Consider the following 20589-nt stretch of genomic DNA (forward strand, 5'->3'; position numbering starts at 1 on the left):
TAGGAGAAAGCATCTCATGACGAAGACAAAAAGCACAAACACAAAGGACCATAAAGGACAAGATGACTAAATTGAAGGGCCTCAAAATGAAGGCTTCCGTTCATTGACAGCTTTCAGAGAGTGAAGAGACAAGCCACAGACTGGATGAAGACAGACACGGCAGGTAACACATGGTTCTGTTTGTTAGAAAAATCCCCACACAGGCAGGATGATGTTTACCTCTGCGTAGGGACAAGACAGGGACTTCGGTGGCGCTCTTCTCTGTGGTGGCTGCAGAAGTACCACTGCATGGGAACTTACCGACCTGCACGTTTGTGTTTCATGCGCTTCTCTGTGTGTATTCTTCTTCATGATGTAAAAGATGAAGTAAACAAAAGTCTGAACAGGACCAGGACTGTCACTAGAACCACCTCTGTCTGACGCTGGCCAGGGGTCCGCACAGCACCGCGGGCCAGGAACAAGGACTACAGGCACGTGCCCCAGAGAGAAAGAGGCAGAGTCTTTAGTCCCAGGTGCTGTGATCACTTCCTAGTGAGTTCTCACACTGAGAACAAAAACAAGACAGACAAAACCAACTAGAACTAATGCGGTGATTTAGTATATTTATAGCAATAAAACTAGGAGATGAATGTTTAATACCATTTTCAATAGCATCAAACCTCATAAAATACTTGGGATGTATTTTGTTAAACTTATGTAAGACCTGTATACTAGAAACTATAAAAGATTTCTGAGAGAAATTTAAGAAGGCCCAAATAAACTAAGAGATACACCATGTTTATGGATTAGAAGATTCAATACTGTTAAGATCTCCAAGCAGATCTGTAAATTCAATGCAATTCCAATAAAAATCCAAGCAGGCCTGACAAGTTGATTCTCAAATTTTGCAGAAATTCAGAGACCTAAACAAATTTGGAACAGCTCTGAAAAGCAAGGATACATTTGGAGAACTTATAATACCTGATTTTTTTCAGTAAGACGGCACTAGCTTTATCACTGCAGCTGCTCCGGGAATCAAGACAGCAGGGAGTTGGTACAGAGACAGGCACCAAGAGCACCTGAACAGAACAGAGCCAGACGGGAAATGGGTCTATGCTTTTAGTTACTTGATTTTCAACAAAGGTGCCAAGGAAATTCAGTAATGCTAAAACCACCAGGTAACACGTGGGAAAAAATTATTCTCACCCTCTACTTTATACCATACCCCAAAATTAACTTAAATTAGATAACAGATTTAAATGTACAAGATAAAACTGTAAAACTTCTAGGAGAAAACAGAGAATAAAATCTTGGAGTAGAAAAAGATTTCTTAGGTTTTTAAGATGGGACACAAAAAGCACAAATCTCAAAGGGAAAAACTGATGAAATGGCCTTTATCAAAATCAACAACTTCTGTTCCTCAAAAGGCACTTTTAGGAAATAAAGTAAGTAAAAAGGCAAGCCATACACTGGGAGAAAGAATTGTATACAGAATTTTTTAAAGTCATAAAATTCAATATTAAGACAAACAAATTAATAAAAAAGTCAGAAGATGTGAAGAAGACACTTCACACAGGAAGGCAGATGCATGATCAGTGAGCACCCAAATGGCAGTTCCACACATTGAGTCATCAGGGAAATGCAAACTAAAACAATGAGACAGAGCTACAAGCACATCACAAAGGCTCAGCTTTGAAAGACAGATAGTTTCAAGTGCTGTAAGAACACAGAACCACTGGAACTCTCATTCACTGCCGGTGGGAGTGTAACATGCGTCATCCTCTGTGCAAAACAGTTTTGAAGTTTCTTATAAAGTTTAACTTACATGTTCTATACCACCCATCATTTCTGCCCCTAATATTTACCCATGAGCAGTGAACACATATGACCACAGTAAGACTTGTACCCAAATTTCCACAGCATCTTTACTCATAATAGCCAAGCACTGAAAGTAATCCAAATGTCCATCAATGGATGACTATGTAAACAATTTGTGGTTTATCCATGCATTGGAATACACTACTGAGCAGAAAAAAAAACTAAATTACTGGTGTAAGTAACAACATGGAATCTCAAAAACATTATGCTAAGGGGAAAAAAAAGCTAACCACAAGAGTGTATACTGTACGATTCCATTTATATCACGTTCTAGAATGGGGTAGAGGGAGCTAATCTACTAAAAGAACAGATAATTAGGTAATTAGATTGTTAACCTAAAGAAATCACATTTATAGTTTCTTTGAGGAGCAGAGGAAATGACTACAAAGAGGCACAAGGAAATCTCTGGGGCAATGGGAATGTTTTAAACTTGACTGAGATGGCCTTTACATGGGTATTCATTTGTCAAACTCACTCAGTGTACATTTAAATGGGTGTACTTTATTATACGTAAGTAATATTCCAGTCAAGCTGCTTTTTAAAATATAATGTGTCTAGGACAGTATACTCAATATTTAGAAAAAAATTTAATCAGAGTTCACTCCATCACGCTCTTAAAAACCATTATAATTCTGGGTTTACGATACAAGCCGCATAGCAATACACCATCAATGTTCAGTACTGCACAATACCATCATCCCCGAAATGTACTGTTTTCACCCTTCTACGTTCCCTTCCAATCCCTGTCCACATGCATACATAACTTTCTATAAGCTATAATCACAGCACACAAACACAAAAATAATCTAGGATCAAACATGCAATTTTAACTAAATACACACAAATTCAGGTCGTGCATTTTCCTCTGCGGACAGAGCCCCCAACAGAACCCAGAACCCTAGGGCTGCCAGCGCCCCGCCGCAGGCCCCGCCCCTCCTGGAGCCCCGCCCCTTCTGTCTCAAGGCCCCGCCCCTACTCCGCCCCAGCCCACCCCATCCTGGAGCCGCGCCCCTGCTCCCTGCTCTGTCTTGGGGAAGTGGAGAAGGGAATTCCCTTTAATCGGGAGATAAGACAGGAATTTCCTCCTAACAGAAGGAGGCGGCATGGAGGGCTCTGGGCAGGAGGCCACAGCTGGCACTGGCCCTGGTCCTGAGCTGGACTCCCCCCTTCCCCCAGCCTAATTTACACCTTCTTTCCTGACAACTCTGCAGCCTCTTCTCTGCACATCTACCCAGGCTGCGGCTGCTGCGGGCTCTGCAGGGCAGGGTCCGTGCCTGCGCCCTCCCCGCTCGGGCGCAGGACACCGCGTGCTCACATGGGGCTTGGTAAGACAGAGAAGGACGGGGAAAGGAGCAACAGTAAGTGCCGGGCACCGTGGTGGACGAGATGACCAGAGGCGCTCTGGCCTTGGGAAGGCTAAAGATTGAGCACCTGAAACAGCACAGTCCAGCTGCACAGTTGGGAGAAATGCACGTTCTCAAGTGGGGGTCACCTAAGACCCACGCAGCCCGGCTTGGGGCCCGCTGAGGCCGAATCCGCCCTGTGATCTGGCTTCTGTACCTGCAGTAGGCCCCCAGTCTCCAGTGTCTCCTACAAGCTCTCATCCCCCTTTCCTAAGCCTTGAAATGAAAACACTTTGTACAAATAAAAAATATTTCAAAGGCTCACGGCTGTCTGAGGCATCATCTCTTTCAGAACATGCAATCCAGTGGCACTTAGCAAGAGTGACAGCTTGCCAAGCACCACAGGTTCCGGTGTGACACAAACGGGAGTGTGCGGGCTGCCCGCGTGACCTGGCCCTGGGGGGCAGCTACAGTGCCGAGACTTCTCCAGCCTTTCTTCAACCGTTTTCTCTCTCCTCTGTTCAGGAAAACCCTTCTGAACGTGAGCGTCAAGAACAAGGAGTGTCTCCTCTTTCAAAGAACAGACGTGGAAGAGCCTCACACACAGATCCTCACGGGTCTGCAGCTGCCACCCAACAAGGCAGCACCCATCCCCCACCTCAACACCAAGGGCATCCCCCGCCCCCAGGGATGCTGCCTGAGCCTCCTGGGGACAGCCATCACTGAAATCACACAGCCCTGACCCTGAGCCCGCTGACACCCTCCAGGTCTTGGGTCTGAAACTCAAGCCCATACCTTTTCCTCAGGAAAGAAAGAGCAGACAGGAAAGTGAGTGTTGTGTGTGGGTGTGGTGTGTGTGAGTGGTGTGTGCGCCCTGATGGGCAGCAAACATCACGGGCTTTCAGGTCCAGAAGCCTGCAACTCAGCACTGCGCATGACGACGAAAGCCCTCCCCTCGTACCACACAGCGGCATCAACACACTCAAAGCAGTTGACAAAGTCTGTAAAAGAACCTGCACAAAAAACTGGGTTTCTATCAGTTATTTAGCTTAATGGAAGAGGAATGTTTGTTTACCATGTTACACTGTTGAAGACAGAACAAAAAGTGTAACTTTAAAATGTGGCAGAAGTACCTTTGATTTGAAAACTGAGGTTCTGCTCAACTGTAAATACGCTAAAGTGAAAATGCACAACCTCCTGCACACCCCCAGCTGTGAGATGGGGGAGAAGGCTCCGGACAGTGGGGAGGGCAGCGCATGGCCCCTCCAGTCCTGGCTGCTCCTCTCCTGGGGCTTCCAAACCAGCTGTCTCCCACTCAGGGGGCAACAATGCTTACCTACAGAACTAAAACTCCTGGGTGACACAGCTGGAAAAGCAGCAGCCTCCACCTGTTCCAGACCTGAGCTCACAACATTTCCCAACTGTTTTCTAAAGTTGTAGCATGTTCTCCATAGCTGATGCCGACATTCTTTTCTGAATGAACCCATACTAAAACTGACAAGCCAAACATAAAAATCAGGTGGCGTGTGAGGCAGAGACGGGAGAAACGACTTCCTCCCCAGCCGGCAACATCTGCATTTAATAATTGACTGGCCAGTATGCCCATCTACATATAGCGAAAATAACCTTATTCAGTAGTCTCGTGGTAACCACCATGCCCTGCGGTCAGATGCTTTGCTCTCAAAAACCCTCAAAGTAAAGTGCATGGTCTCGTGTGCCACTCCCAGGAGGTACGTGGCGGGGGAACTGGGTCCTTCTCCTCTGTCTCAACACTCCACCCCTCCCCCCATGCACAGGAAAGAATTAGAGGAGAAAGAGAAACAAAAACCACTAATACCTGTGTCAGTCAACACTGCTACTTACTAGCAGTTTGGAAAAAATGGTTAATAGCAAAAGAGACTGAAATCACTTCAAAGTCATTTAAAAGATCTCCACTCCTCCATGCCCCGCCCCCCCCCCAATTCTATGCCAGTTCCTTCTCCCACTTCACAGAGAAAAAGAAGCCAGACTATGGCGGGCACGTCCCAGGGAGACTCGGCCTGATGCATGGGCCTGCTCTGCCCTACGTTTCTTTTCAGAGCCAAAGGTGAGCGGGGCTGGGGGCAGGGTGGACAAAGAGCCAAAAACACGAGGGTTCAGGACAGTCCCTCCTGAGAGCGAGAACCAGATGGCCAGGCAGCACTCCCGGCCGGTTTCGGAAGGAGCCTCCCCTGGCAGGAGCTGCGGGCACCCCATGAGGATGGTGGTCTCCTTTCACCCAGCACCGTGTCCTCCACACATTCAGTCAGCTGGAAGCCAGGAGGCTCCAGAGGAAAGACTAGCAGATCCAACAGACCCTGCTAGGGCGCAGCACCGTATGCGCTTCAGAGAGACAGCCCTTCCCACGCCTCTCCCTGCAGCCGCAGTGCGGGGCTGTCTCCCAGGCTGGTGGCCCACTGCTGCCTTAGACCGGAACACATGGGAGATGTGGTGCTGCGAGCTGTCCCCGGACCCCAGACGACCCCAGATGAACAGCAGGCACAGGCGGGCTCTCATGGCCTCCACACCACCTTCCTGGGTCTCTCAGTGAGCAAATGTCATGTGATGACTAAACCTACTAGGTATAAACATATCCTTGGAGGGAAAGGGGGGACAGTCCAGGAAGCTGGCCCCACCAGGAGATGAAGACGACGCGGCCATTCCAGGTGTGGCAATAACACTCCTTGGAACACGGAAGACCAGGGCGAGCCTGATGGAAGCCTCCCACCCTCAATGCGGTCAGTGCCTGGAGAGGGTCGGGGAGGCCGGGCCGGCCTCTGCCAGTCAACACAGCCTCAACCACCTTCTGCAGCCAGACAAGCAGCCTTGTGGTGCTGGGGGAAGGGGAGGGTGGGGCGTGATCACAATGCTGCAAACACAGGGTCTGAGATCTTGTGCTTGACACCCTCCAGCTGCATCAAACACCCTCACCAACACAGCGGCCAGGCCAGAAGGCAGCAAAGGCCACAAGTGCACAGGACCTTGAGGGGATGGTGGGCAGCACCCCAAGACTGACTCCCTGCTCCAGGAGTCTGCAGATCTATGGATGCCTGGGCAGGGCTGGTGGGCTCCCCCAGGAGAACTGGGGAAAAGGGCACCAGACAAGCACGCTTCTCTTTACCCCTGAGGCTGGGAAAGAACTGGCCAGAAACCCAGGACACCTGGAACCAGGCCTCTCCCAGACCCAGCAGAGACCCTCAACCCCACTGTGGACAAAAGGGTCCCATCCCAGGAGCGGAGATCCCACACCTCCTTGCATACGTGCCGCCACCATGGCCGCCGGACAGTGTGGCCTGACCTCCGAGGTGCAGAGAGCCATAAACAAACAAAACCAACCATTAATGCAGCCAAGAGGACCTGGGCCACAGAGTGGAGCCGCCCTCTAGAGCTGCTGGAGGAGAGAACAAAAAAGAGGAACTTTCAGAGGTGCCCCAGCACTGGAGGAACGGGAACCACGCTATTTAACTTCCAAAAGCAACGGCAGAAGCGAAGGACTGGTCACAGTTCATCACTGAACCAATGAATGGTAAGGTCTAACAGGGAAATACAAAACTAAAGAGAAATGCAAACTGTAAGACCCAACATTCGAACACGAGGGCCGCAAAGGGGAAAACCAGGCAGAAGGAAAAAGTAAGAGCCAGCACAGAAAATTTCACCTCATTTGAAAACACCTTGAGTCCGCACCTTGGAAGAGTTTGCCACTGTCCAGAAATGATTCTTGACACACACGGAAAAATCCCCAAATTCCAAGAAGATGAGAAAAATCTTATGTATCTTCAGTAACAAACACATCTTAAAAACCAACAAATTCCAACGGACCGAAAACGCATGTGACAGAGCCCAACACCTGTTCACGATAGAAACTCTCAGCAAGCCAGGGACAGAGGGCCGCGCCTCGGCCTGGCATGCAGCTGGCACATGGAGCGAGAGGCTGGCACCTCCTCCAGATCAGAAGGTGAGGACCCCTGCTCCACACGCTCAGAAGTTCCCGCCAGAGCAATCAGGCACGAAAAGCAGATAAAGAGCCTCCCGCTCAGAGAGGAAGCGATGAAAGTGTTCCCATCTGCAGGCGTCATGACTGTCCACCTAGAAAATCCTCAGGAGTCTGCCCCCCAATCCTAGAACAAGTAAGTTCTGCAAGATTGACACATAAAATAATCACATTTCTACACACTAACAACAAACATGTGGGCACAGGAATTAGAGATATGACGTCCATGTGCAAATACTCCAAAGAAAATGAAATACATCAGTGCAAACTTAACAAAATAAGCACATGATCTGTATCCTGAAAACCACAAAATGCTGGTGAAAGAAATCAAGGACCACCTAAGCAAATGCAACCGGCATCCCCCCTAAGCTCTGCAAAACCTTTCCCAGGAAAGGCCACAGACACCCCTTCCAGCAGAATTTCCTGATGATAGTGCCCAGGTCACACAGTGCAGGTCCTCTGTCCCAAGGCCAAAGGCCAGAGCCCCGCTGACCCCGGCGGGAGGCGCCAGGCCCACTCAGCATGGTACTCCTTCTGGGGGGAATCCGTGTCCTTGCACTTTGTGCTTCTCCTGCGGGCCCAGAGTGACTGTCCCCAAGACTGCAACTTCCCAGTGAGGGGATGGGCGGCGGCCTCCTGCACACCTGAAACACTGCTGATCTTTGCGTGACCCGCTTCCCTCCAGGACAAACATCCTCAGACATGTCTGGGACTGAGAGGGACAGCAAGGTCCTTGGGGAGGCCTTTCCGATGTCCCTGGAAAGGCCTGCTGGCCCCCAGGCAGCAGCCGGCAGGACAGGCACCCAGACAGCACAGTCTGAAAGCCTGCGCTACAGCAGAGATTCTGAAAGTCCATCGGTGAGCAGACGGAGAAGCTCAGCACTGCACTCTCCGTGGAGACAACGTCCAACAGGGTGGCTGGGCTCCAGGACACGTGTGTAGAGGTGTCCACCTCAGTCTAATTTGCCCATTTAAGCCGAACACACAAACCCAAATGCCACCCATCCATTTAACAAGTGTCCATTAACACCTGCTACCTGCCAGTCATGTTCCAGGTGCTTCTGAAACATCAGTCCAGTCCCTCCTGCCCGAAGACAGCCTTCTGTCAGGGAGGCAGCCGATGCTGGCAACAAAGGACGCGGTGCTGAAGGTGGCGATCGATGTGCGCAGACTCAAGTGCTGGGGGGCAGCCCAGGCACAGGCCATTCCCACCACCGCGTGGAGGGCTGGGAGCATCGCTGAGGAGCGGGCGGTGGGGTGGGGGGACCGTGGGCCAGGCAGGGTTAGGAGAGAGACAAGGCAGGACCAGGGGGTGGGGGAAGTACGGGGCCTGAACTCTGGCTCCCACTGTCCTTGTCGCAGCCAGTTCACTGCCGGATCCCTCGCACTGGCTGCCATGCCCGGCACTTTCAGGCACCAACCTGCTGAACAGATAAACTCCAGTCCCAGAAGCGCACGGGAGCTGGTCTCCACCGATGTTAACACTCTTGACAAAATATGTTCTGAATCTAAACATGGTCCCAGACTGCATCCCAGGTGGCTAACAAGTCAAAATGCAACCTGGATGCCCCAGCAAAGGGCTCCGGGGCCGAAGAGCCAGGGCCAGTGTGTGCCGGGGCCACGGACGTCTTCAGCCACGTGACAGCAGCACCGCTCTCTCCCTCGGGTGAGCCCGCATGTCCCTGCGGGCTGGGAATCCCACTTCTGGGGTGAACGCAGAAGAGCTCTCCTATGTGCACAAGAGGCGGGTGCGAGACAGCCCACCACCACGCCATTCACAGGGGAAGAACTCGGACCAGCCCTGCGCCCGGGTTGGGAAGTGCAGTATGTCTGCCCAGTGGGATGCTGTACCGCAGACAAAGGAATGAACTGCAGACCACAGATGAACAGAACTGAATGGAACGTCCTGAAATACACCTATGCTGGCATGGCCCACTGATTCTCATCAAAGACGCTGGGACAATTCAACTGAGAAAGAGTCTCTTCAACACTGCAGCCCAAAACCCGTATGAAAAAACTAACCTGCTTTCTAGCACAGGAGATAAGGTGTTCAAATAAAAAAGTAAAAAACCAAGAGAATAACTTCCTTGGAAAAAGCGAAGACTTCTTAGGGAAAAAATTAACTATAAAAGAGATCAATCAATAAACTGGACTTCATAAAAATTTAAAACTGCTCATCAGAAGACACCATTGAAGCGTGAAAAGGCAAACCACAGATGGAGAGAACACATCTGACAAAGAACACGTAACCTGGGAGCCCACACCCCCAGATCCAGGAGCCCACACCCTTGGGAGCCCCACACTCCCAGACCTGGAGGAGCCCCCCACCCCAGGACCCGGGAGCCCAAGGGAAGACTGAAGACAGATAAATGTCCTCAGAGTGACTTGCAGCCACTAAAGATAAAGTCTACAGGTAAGGACGCATGCACACACCAACACGTGCCCTTCTTTCACCCATCATAGTCATTCACGTGTCATTAAAATTATCCATAAACATAGTAATCGGCTGACACAGACTGACTGCCATTACTCTACCATCGAATATCAACTTGTTTCCATTAACTAACTTTCCATCATAATAAATAAACGCGTAAATTTCAGAATTTCATGGGTTCCTAGAAGTGAAATCCAGGGGTCAAGGGCATAAGCATTTCAAAAGTTTTAATACAAAATGCTAAATCATGCTGTCAACGCTGCCAGTTCACACTGAGTTTCCAAACACTGAGTATCTACATTTTTAGAGAACTTTGTTAATTTGGTTTTTAAAAGTGGTATCTCACTAATTTAATTTTTTTAATTGAAGCACAGTCAATTACAATGTGTCAATTTCTGGTGTACAGCACAGTGTCCGTCATGCATATATGCACATATATTCTTTCTCATATGTTCACTAATTTAACTTGTGCTTGATTACAAACGTTTCTTAGTTTGTTGTTCACATGCCTACTTTTGTGAGCCTCCATTCCTGTCCTTTCCTATGTATCTACCACTCGTTTTCTTTTGTTTCCTGTTTTCTTGTGTTACCAACTTGCATGAATTATTTCTATTTAAGTACTGCACTTCTCAACAGCTTCCTAGTTTATCTTCATCTTCGTTTTCTTTTTATGTTTCTCTGCTCTGCAATTTTGTGTTTTTAAGTAACTCTATTTATCCAAAATCAGTTCCCTCATCAGGTGCTACAGCAATTAAACAGCAACAACCTACGGACCTTAACTGTCGAGTCTGAGCAAAGCACATAACAATGATTTTCAAGAACCACACTAAAATGTAGTATCTCTTAATCATTCAAGCAGGATACATTCATACATTTTAAGTATAGCAAAGAGTTACTTACCGAATCCAAGAAGCAGAGGTAAGACCCCGAGCTCTGTGCTATTGCTTGATTTTTAGAATATCCAACTATATAAAAAAGAAAAGGAGAAGCTCTTTTAGAATTCAATTTTCAGTGGATTCCCTTTCATAAAATTTAGTGGGATGCACACGGTAAGAAAGCTGGGAAAACTCTGTGCCACCAAGTGGAAAACCAGGTGCCTTAGAAGAAACAGGCGCAGCAAGTGCACTGATAAGACATGCACTAGGGCAGGTGTGCTCCCTGCAGGAAATGAAGCCCTGGCGGTGTCCACTGCACCTACAGGTACTGTGACCCCTGCTGCACTGTGACAAGGTGCAGACCCCACTCCACCAAGTCGGGGCTGCCCCAGGGATCCCTCGGGGGTGAAGTTACACCACGAGGAGCGTGGATGGTCCTGGCTGCACAGTGTGGGCGCCACTCCGACCGACGGGCACAGGGAGCAGACGTGGGGATGGCAGTCGGAGCACAAGGCAGCAGATTCCCTGTGCTCCTGGAAATCAGGAGAGTGGCTGTCTCGGGGAGGGGGCTTCTGGGGCTGGTGACGTCGGCTCTTCATCTAGGTGCTGGCTGCACGGTGCGTTTAGTTTGTGAAAATTAACTGAGCTGTGCAGTGATGACAGGTGTAGTTTTCTGTACGGATTTACATTTTAATAAATGTTTTTTGGGAGGCGGATACAGCACAGTGGTAGAGCACATGCTTAGCATACACAAGGTGCTGGGTTCAATCCCCAGTACTCCCTATGAAAATAAATAAGTAGACCTAATTATCTCCCCACCTAAACAAACAAACAAACAAATGTTTTTAAAAGGCAATCTCTTTCCTTCAGCGAGATTACACAGCTGAGCTGGAGAGGTAAATGATAACCTCTGGTTAAATCCAAGAGCACAGTGGGAGGCACCGGGAGGCTTGTCGAGAAGAGACCCCGACAAGGGGCAAGCGAGGGGACGTGCGCTTAAATGGAGAGAGCACGGTGCAGGCACAGGTCCTGGGGGGAACTGGGTGTGAGCAGCACGAGGGCACCAGGTGGTCAGGGCAAGTGAGCACCGGCCAGCTTCCAGGAAGGGCCGGCCAGGAAAGGGTTCCAAATAAGGAATGGAGCAGAAATTAACACTAAGTGAGCTCAGTCAGGTGCTGAGGGCAGGACAGATCAGAGGAGGCACTTGACCCAAACAGAGGGGTCTGCAGGGACTCGTGGGGCACACTCCCACCTTCCCTCAAAAAGAAGTCCTGACACCTGAATTGCGTAACAGACACATTCTGATTTGGTGCCTCCAAGACAAGTCACACAAAGGAGAACAGGAGTGTGCAGAGTTAAAACGGTAACTCCCTCTTCCTCAAAGCTGAGATACCGTGAAGAATGTCGTCATGGGGCCCAGGGGACACTGGCAAAGTGTCTGCCTCAGAGCAGGGGGAGAAGGCAGGTCCCTCCTGTCACTCAGCCACTCTCTGGAGCAAACAACACTTCAGCCAGAAGTAAGAATCTCAGTGCACACTCAGGTCACCAGAGGGTGTGACCAGAGCAGAGCCTTCAGCATCAATCCTAGAGCTTGCTCAACCCAGATCAGTCAGCAGGATGGCTGCAGATTTCAAAGAACCACAGGTACAACCAGCAGGAGAGGGAAACGTACAGCCTGGCCCCTGAGCCCAGGGGGAGGCTGAGTCTCCATCATCACCGAAAAGCAGGGCAGGCCCAGCAGAAGAGCTCAGGGGTTTCATGAAAACGGGAAGAGACTTTCCACAATCACACTGAAAGCAACCGGAGTTCTGTCTGAAAAGTGGCTTTATTAGTGCTGGGCTTTAGAAGAGGAGAAACTGAACCCAAGAGTCTGGGTGATGAAGGAAGGGGCACCTACTAAGGAAGCGGGAAGGTTCTCACGACGAATCTTGTGTTTGGCAAAGATTGTGTTTGTAAGGAATTTGCTTTAATATTACTGCCTTGAAAAGTCAAATGTTTGTGCCAGGGCCTAATGTTTGGGGAGGCCCGTGTCTTTGTGAGGGAGTCTGTTGTCATGGCCACAGCAGGAAAAACTCCCGCCTTGGTGTGATATTAACATTCCTCACTCTTGGAGAGAAGAGGGGGATTGTGCTTTATTTCAGTTTTAGCAAGCGACCACATTATTAAGAAATGTTTGGCTCTGTTACGATATGAAATAATAGCAAGTGAATCCTAATCCAATTTAAACACCCAGCACTCCCGAAAATAGACACTTTGGATCAATGTTACCCAATAGTCGATATAATTCTTCCTATTTAAGAAAACATTGTTACAGGAAAATACGTCCTTGCAGACATAATCAAATTAACTCCACTGCATTTCTGTGTAACACAGGAGCCCGTGAAGTCGCCTCATCCAACTTCAAAGAAGCGGCAGATGACTTCATTTCTCCACAATATTACGACTTACTCTCTTGTTACTAATAGAACGTGTACAGATATGGCTCTAGTTATACGTGACCTATAAAAAGTGTTTTACGAAAGACAAAACTTGTTTTTAAGGTGGAGATTAGACAAGTCGTCACAACGGTCATCAAAATGCCTTCAATTTACTTTCATTCAACTATGGAAGATACTGTCCATCTTAAAGAATATTTTGAAAGGGTGCTCACAGTAGTTTCAAAAACCACAATTTGTTTACACACAACAGAACCAAGCTGAAGTAAATGTTCTAAGAATAACTGATTTATAAAAAAATGTCCTATTTCAAACAAACTAAAGATAATGAAAACAAGGAATAATTAAGGGAAAATACATATCGGAAAGATTATTCACCATAACCAAGTGGTGAAGTAATGAAGGGTGGTTCAAACACAAAATCCATGTAATATAGCACCTAAACAGAATTGAAGGAAAAAAAAAAAACATGATCATCTCAATTGATGCAGAAAAAAGACTGGACAGAATCCCCTTTCATGACAAAGAAAAGCAGTCAACAAACTAGGAATAGAAGGGAACTTCCTCGGCATGATAAAGGGTATTTGTAAAAATCCAAGCTAACATCACGCTCCACAGTGAAATATCAGAAGCTTCCCCTAAGACCAGGATCAGGACAAGGATGTCTCCTTTCCCCACGTCTATTTAACACTGTACCAGAAGTTCTAGCCAGAGCAATCAGGCAAGAAAAAGAAATGAGGGCTCTAAATTAGAGATGAAGAAGTAAAACTACCCCTAGTTGCAGATGACGTGATCTTAAATACAGAAAACCCTAGAAACTCACACACACACACACAAAACTATCAGAGCTAATGAACAAGTTCAGCAAAGTTGCAGGATCAACATGCAGAAAAATCAGTTGTTTTTCTCTAAACTAACAATGAACAGTCTGAGAAGGAAATTAAGAAAATAATTCAATGTATAATAGCATCAAAAAGAATAAAATGCTGAGAGTTAACTTTACCAAAGAGGCAAAAGACTTGTACATTGTCAGTTGTAAAAGAAACTGATGAAAGAAACTGAAGAAGACCTAAATACCTAAATCAATGAAAAGACATTCTGCATTCACAGACTGGAAGACTGAATATTGTTAAAATGTGAATACTCCCCAAATAGACCTACAGATCCAATGCTATCCCCATCAGAATCCCAACAGTCTTTTTTGCAAAAATTGAAAAATTGAACCTAAAATTCACATGAAATTCCAAAGAATCTCAAATTGTCAAAACAATTTTGAAAAAGGAAAACAACATTGGAAAACTTACACTTCCCAATATTAAAACTTACCACAAAGCTATGGTAATCAAAATAGTGCAGTACTGCATAAGAATAGAGTCCAAAAATGAACCCACACATTTACGGTCAACTGCTCTGCACAAGGGTACCAAGACTTCCAACGGAGAAAGAACAGTCTTTCCAACAAAGGGTGTTGGCAAACCTTAATGTCCACATGCAAAAGAATGGAGTTAAATCTTACCTCATACCATACACGAAAATGAACTGAAAGTGGACAAAAGACCTACACAGAAGAGCTCAACTTTTTGAAGAAAACAGAGAAGTAAGTCTTTATGACCTGGAGCTGGCAACAGTTTCTTAGATATGACACCAAAAGCACATGTAACAACGAAAAAATTAATTGGATTTCATCAAAATTAACATTTTAGTGCATCAAGAGGTTACATACAGTAGAGTGAAAAGACAACACACAGCATGGGAGAAAGTATTTGCAAATTATATACCTGATAAGGGCCTAGTATTCAGAATACATAAAGAACTCTTACAGTTCAACAACAAAAGACAAATAATTCAATTTAACAATGGGCAGAGGACTTGAATAGACATATCTCCAAAGAAGATAAACAAGTGGCCAAAAAGCACACAAAAAGAGGCTCAATATCATTTAGTCATTAGGGAAATGCAAATCAAAACCACAATGAGAAACCACTTCATACCCACTAGGATGGCTACAATCAAAAAGACAGAAAATAGGAAGTGTGGGTGAAGACGTAGAGAAACTGGAATCCTCATACACTGCTGGTGGCAACGTAAAATGGTGCAGCTGGTGTGGAAAGCTGTTTGGCGGTTCCTCAATGTGCTAAACACAGAATTACAATATGACCCAGTGATTCGCTTAAAATGTATATACCCAAAGGAACTGAAAACCCGTGTTCAAACAAAAATTTGAACACGAATGTTCATACTAGCGCTCTTCACAACAGCCAAAAGGTAGAATGGCCCCAATGTCCTTCAACTGATGAGGGGATAAACAAAATGTGGTGTCTCTATTCAACTGAATATTATTCTCTCAGAGTATTAATACATGCTACAATGAGAACCTTAAAAACATCAAGCAAATGAAACAAGCCCGTCACAAAAGAGCACACATTATATGATTCCATTCAGATGAAATGCCCCAAATAAAGTAAATCAGTGGTTGCACAGGGTCGGGGGGAACAGCAGGGCACGGAAGGTGACAACCAAGGGATACAGGGCTCCTTTCCGAGGTGATGGAAGTGCTCTAAAACTGACTGCGGTGGCGGTCGCACACATCTGCGAATACACTAAAAACACTTCAGTGTATACTTTGACAGGTGAACTGTATGGTATGCCAAATATATTTCAATAAAGCTGCTATAAAATATAATACAAAAGAAGGCAAAAAAGAGGAAAATGGAACGAAGAATAGACGTAATGAATATAAAACTAACAGCAAGAAGACAGACTCATTCCTAACCGTATCAATAACCACACCACAGGTAACTAAATGTAAACACCTCAGTTAAAAGGCAGAGATTGTCAGATTGGATTAGAAAAGCAAGATCTATATGCTGTCTACAAGAATCTATAAGGGAGAAGGTATACTTTCAACATAAAGACAGGAATAGGTTAAAAGTAAAAATGATAGAGAAGATATACTATGCTAACACTAGTCAAAATAAAGCCAGAGCATTTTATATTAATATCAAAGAAAGTACATTTCAGAGCAAAGAATATACCAGAAATTAAGAGGGTATTCATAGTGGTGAGGGGTCAGTTCTTAGCAATCTCAAGTGAACAGAGTTTCAAAATACACCAAGCCAAAAGTGACAGAACCACGAGGAAGAACAGACAAATCTGCAGTTACAGGCGGAGGTTTCCACACACCCTCAGGAACTGGCAGAACAAGGAGACCCCAAATCAGCAAGGATATGGCAGATTTCAGCAAGACCGTCCCCAGCTTGACTTGATTTACATTTATGGGAAACTCCGCCGCACACCAGCAGTCCTGCAACCTTCCTAAGTGCACGCGGAGCATCTGCCAGGACAGGCCGTACGCTGGGCCACAACATAAATCTCACTAAATTTAAAAGATTCAAATGAAAAAGTATGTTCTCTTACTTCAGAGGAATTAAATTAGAAATGAATAACAGATACCTGGAAAATTCTTCAAATATTTGGAAACTAAATAATATATATCTAAATAACCCATAAATCAAATAAGAAAACAACGGGGAAATTAGAGGGTATTTTGAAACTGAATGAAAACAAAAACATGTCAGAATTTGTGGAATGTTGCTGAAGCAGAGAGGAATTTATACCACTAAATGCCTTGTAGAAAAGAAGGAACATCTCAAACCAACGACCTGAGCTTCCACCTTAAGAACTACAAAAAGAACAAAAGAAACCCGAAGTAAGGAAAAGAAAGAAGATAAATACAGTTCACAGTGAAAACAGGAAACAGACAAAACAGAAAAAAGAAAAATAATATATAAAATCAAAGAAACCAGAAGATTTTTTTTAATGGACTAAAACAAATCTAATGCCATAAGAAAAGAATTTTAAGAATTGGAGGCGACCAATAATGACCAATCACACCAGGAATAAGAACACCCAACAGCTTTTTCTTGGGCTGAATAAGTAAAGGAGAAGTGGTCGGCATACAGACCTCACAGGTCTGCTGGGTCCTTAACAGGTGGTGAACTGAAGCATCACTCAGGATACTTCTCCCCAGGACTTGAACTTGCACCTCTGTAAGTACATAAACTGACAAGACACCGTACATTAAAGCCGAACAACAGACTAAACATGGTTACTAACCTCCTCGGGGGGAAGGAGAGTCGTGCCCTCCAATGACCACGAGGATGCCGGAACCCTCTAGCTCCTCTTTCCATCTTTCAATGATAGTCATGGACTTGTCCTGAAAGCATGAGGGTTGGCAGGTCAGGAAACTTCCCTCTGAACAATCCAAGGTGACTTACACTATGGCTAAATCACAAACAGGAAGTTCAGAAATACCTTACTGGCATCATTGAAAATGGAGAGCTCCAAGGAGCCTTCGAAGTCCTGCTGCAGAACAGACCTGAGGCATTCGTCCAACCACGGTTCAGCATTGTGGACTGGGAGGATGATAGACTGGAATCCAAAACAAACAGACTGACAAACAAGTGTGAACATGGAATTCCCTCCCATGGCTCCGATCTGCCTCCCATTCCCACCTGCACCACGCTCACTCCCACGGGCGAGGCCTGACTTTCAGAACGACCCAGAATAAGGCTTCCAGGGAAGGAGAACAGCCTGACAAACAGAAGGTGCCTGTGCCTCCTCTCCATAAGACTATGTCTTAGATCTCCATGAATTGGTCTTTTGGATACTCTGAAAAGGAAAAAAAATTCTGAAAGGCATCAAAAATTTTCCCAATTCAATGGCAAATTCATGTGTTTTCCAATCTGTGGTCAGAAACATCCTTTTGGTTGAAACAAGCATCAGTGTATCTTCAAATCCACTCATGAGAGTAACTGATTGGTCCTTTTCTTGAAGATAAGCATTTTCAGCAAACCATGATGTTAGAGAAACTGCAACAAAGACACCGTTTTGAGTACCCCTACAGGTGCCTCCACCAAGTATGAGGGCCGGCTGGGGCAGACTGGGGAAGTGAGAGTGACTTGGCTCTCCTTCGCTCTACTCAGGCTGGGACAGTTTGGTGCTGTCCTTTTCTCATAGGGCCCACAGAAAACAAATTCCTAAAGTGTATGGCGTACAACCAGTGAGACCTGACTGCCAACAAAACAACTGATTACAGATTATCTTAACTTTGTACATCACCACATTAAGCAATACAGAATACCCAAAGATAGGAATTACAGTCTGCCGCACCCTTGAGTTTACACCCTCACGGAGTGTGGACAGATTCCTAAGTAAGAAAACAGAAACGGGCCATCCAGGTGAGGGTGCGTACACATGTACGTATGCGTGCATACACGTGAACATACATACACGTACATGTGTGCATGTTATATATCTATGCAGAACACAGATGGGATTTTTAAATGCTAAGTCTGAATATGGCTTTGGAAAACTCAGATATAACTAATGAAGCACAGTTCAGTCACCTTTACTCTGAGGCTGTGACTCAACAATGACATCTCTTCCTGCATTTCTGTTATTTACTCACAAAAGTAGTTCCCTAATTCACTTACATATTTATTTTACTATGGAATTATTTTTAAAGAAAAAGAAAAAAAGGAAAGAATATTTTTACTGTTCTCAAGATCTACAATAGAAAACTTAATGTGAATTTCTGCCGAAGGTGAGCTTTGATTAATCTCTGTCCACACTCTGGCTGGTGGCTAAACGTTGCTTTGGGCAGAGGTCCTCATAGGCAACCCAAGAGAAGTGGTGCAGGGGAAATGAGCACCCAGAGCAGGTCGGAGGGGAGACGGGACCCAGAGGGACCCAGAACGGGGAGAGGGGAGAGGGATGGAGGCGAGGGGGACGGAGGGGAGAGGGGAGGACAGAGGAGAGAGGGACTGAGAAGAGGGGGAAGGAGGGGAGAGGGGAGGACAGAGGAGAGAGGGACTGAGGGGAGAGGACGGAAGGGAGAGGACGGAGGAGAGAAGACTGAGGGGAGAGGGGAGGACTGGGGGGAGGGGACAGAGAAGAGGAGGACCGAGGAGTGAGGACGGAGGGGCGAGAATGGAGGGGAAAGGATGGAGGGGGGAGGGACTGAGGGAGGAGGAGGGAGGGGGAGGCCGGAGGGGAGAGGACAGAGGGGAGAGCCGCACGTGGCACCCGGAGGAAGACGAGTGCCGAGGAGGCCGCGCAGACAGAGGGAGGCGGGGAGCGGAGGGTAAGGAGAGGAGGGCGGGAGGGCGGAGCGGCCCCGCGGCCGGCACCTACCACTTGGGCGGGGGCGCGGGCCGGGCCGGGGGCGGCGGCTGGGTCCCCTCGGGCCTCCATGGCCGCGCGCTCCTTGGGCCGCCCCGCCCACCTCGGTCTACGGCGCGTGCGCGGGCGGCTCGCGGGAGGCGGGGCCACATCCGAGCGCCCCCTACTGGCGCAGAGGGACGTCGATCTCCGGTTGGCGCCGAGGAGGCGGGACCGGCTGGCAGTGAGAGGCGCGGCCTAGAGCGGCGGGAGGCGCGTCCAGCCCAAGCGAGGGATCCAGTCCGCCCTGAGGTCCTCAGGGAGGCCAGTGGTTGGGAATCCCCGGGTCGTGGGAGGGCGATGCGCCGTCCTGTGGGTTCCGCCTGCGCCGCTCGGCCCGTCTGGGTCACAGACACCACCGCCCGAGCCAACGTTACGTGCAGATCATTCTGCAAACCGGCAATTCCAGCAAAGCAAACTTACACCTCATACCCTGTGAGCATCATTTCAAATGTCATTTTCCCCTAAAGTGCGTCAGTATTTTTGTCGGTGTTTTCAAAGGCTGTTGTACAAATGGAAACGCTTAGGTCAGATGAGCAAAAGTGCAACCTTATTTGCAGTGGACAGAAGCAATCTGAAAATTTGTTTCCAAGGACCTCATGCGCTCCAGGGGTCGGTGACTCAGGAATAGTTTCACTCTGAGGGACTTGGTAGAAAGTCACATTGCAGCTTCCAGAACAGGCTGGGCTTTGGAGCTGGACCTCAGTAATCAGAGGGAGGAAGAGATAAGGGATCCCCACGGCGTCTGGACCTCCCCAGCACATGCTATCAAGTCGGGCTTGGCTGTCCCCATCTTGCTTCCTGTGCGGCTTCTGCTGCCAGGAGTTTGCTTTTCACTGCCTCCCCGTGAAAAGAATTTGGCCAGAGTCTGCGTTTTGCAAACATCCCTTGTGCCAGGAGGCACTTCAGAAATGCAGGGTTTGGCGGGGAGGGGGAGGGTGCTGAGTCTCTTCTCTGCATGGTAGCAAGATTCTCAACAGAGGGGCCAGGCTGTGGGGCCTGACACCCCTCTCCCGACACGGACACAGGGAGGGGGTGAGGTGAGGGGGTGACAGTCACAGGGCACCGGAGGAGGGGGCAATGCATGGCTCTTGGCTCACCCAGAGAGGGACATTTTTCTTTATTTTGAAGTTTTTACTGTTTATGCAGACGGCTGGTGAGTGCTGGTTGTATTCAGAGGACCCAGTGCCAACTGCCAGGGCCTCCAAATTAAAAACCCCCCTTCTTACTATGGGGGTGTAGGCAGCAAAGTTGAGTGTGGGTCTGGACTCAGCCACACTGGGCCCACGGTCAGAACCAGTTTGCCCCGGGTGAGCCAAATGAAGAGTGAGGTCAAGCTTTAAGGCCAAGAGCTGGACACCCCTCGACAGCCCACGCAGCAAGACCTCTGAGCAAGGGTCCTGTCCAAGTTCCC

The 20589-nt window shown here is 47.5% G+C and overlaps 1 protein-coding gene across 13 annotated transcripts in view; it reads right to left on the reverse strand.

Annotated features, from left to right (window-relative positions):
- B3GNTL1 (UDP-GlcNAc:betaGal beta-1,3-N-acetylglucosaminyltransferase like 1) overlaps window positions 1-19250 on the reverse strand; it is an 82428-nt gene extending 63178 nt beyond the window's left edge. For 9 of the 13 annotated variants that reach the window (XR_012059920.1, XR_012059919.1, XR_012059914.1 and 6 more), the window contains exons 1-5: window positions 19149-19235; window positions 17468-17624; window positions 17268-17384; window positions 17070-17169; window positions 10544-10608 (exon numbers count right to left, since the gene is read on the reverse strand). Coding sequence is in view for 2 of the 13 variants with exons in the window: in XM_072939953.1 (XP_072796054.1) it covers window positions 10544-10608; window positions 17070-17169; window positions 17268-17384; window positions 17468-17581 (396 nt within the window). In the remaining 11 variants the exon portion in view is untranslated. Of the gene's footprint in view, window positions 1-10543; window positions 10609-17069; window positions 17170-17267; window positions 17385-17467; window positions 17625-18361; window positions 18882-19148 lie in introns of those variants that run through there. The other 4 variants (XR_012059913.1, XR_012059921.1, XR_012059918.1 and 1 more) reach the window with 4 other exon arrangements.
- Window positions 19251-20589: the final 1339 nt, after the last annotated feature.

This window comes from Vicugna pacos, chromosome 16, assembly GCF_048564905.1.
Source record: "Vicugna pacos chromosome 16, VicPac4, whole genome shotgun sequence".
Lineage (NCBI taxonomy): Eukaryota > Metazoa > Chordata > Mammalia > Artiodactyla > Camelidae > Vicugna > Vicugna pacos.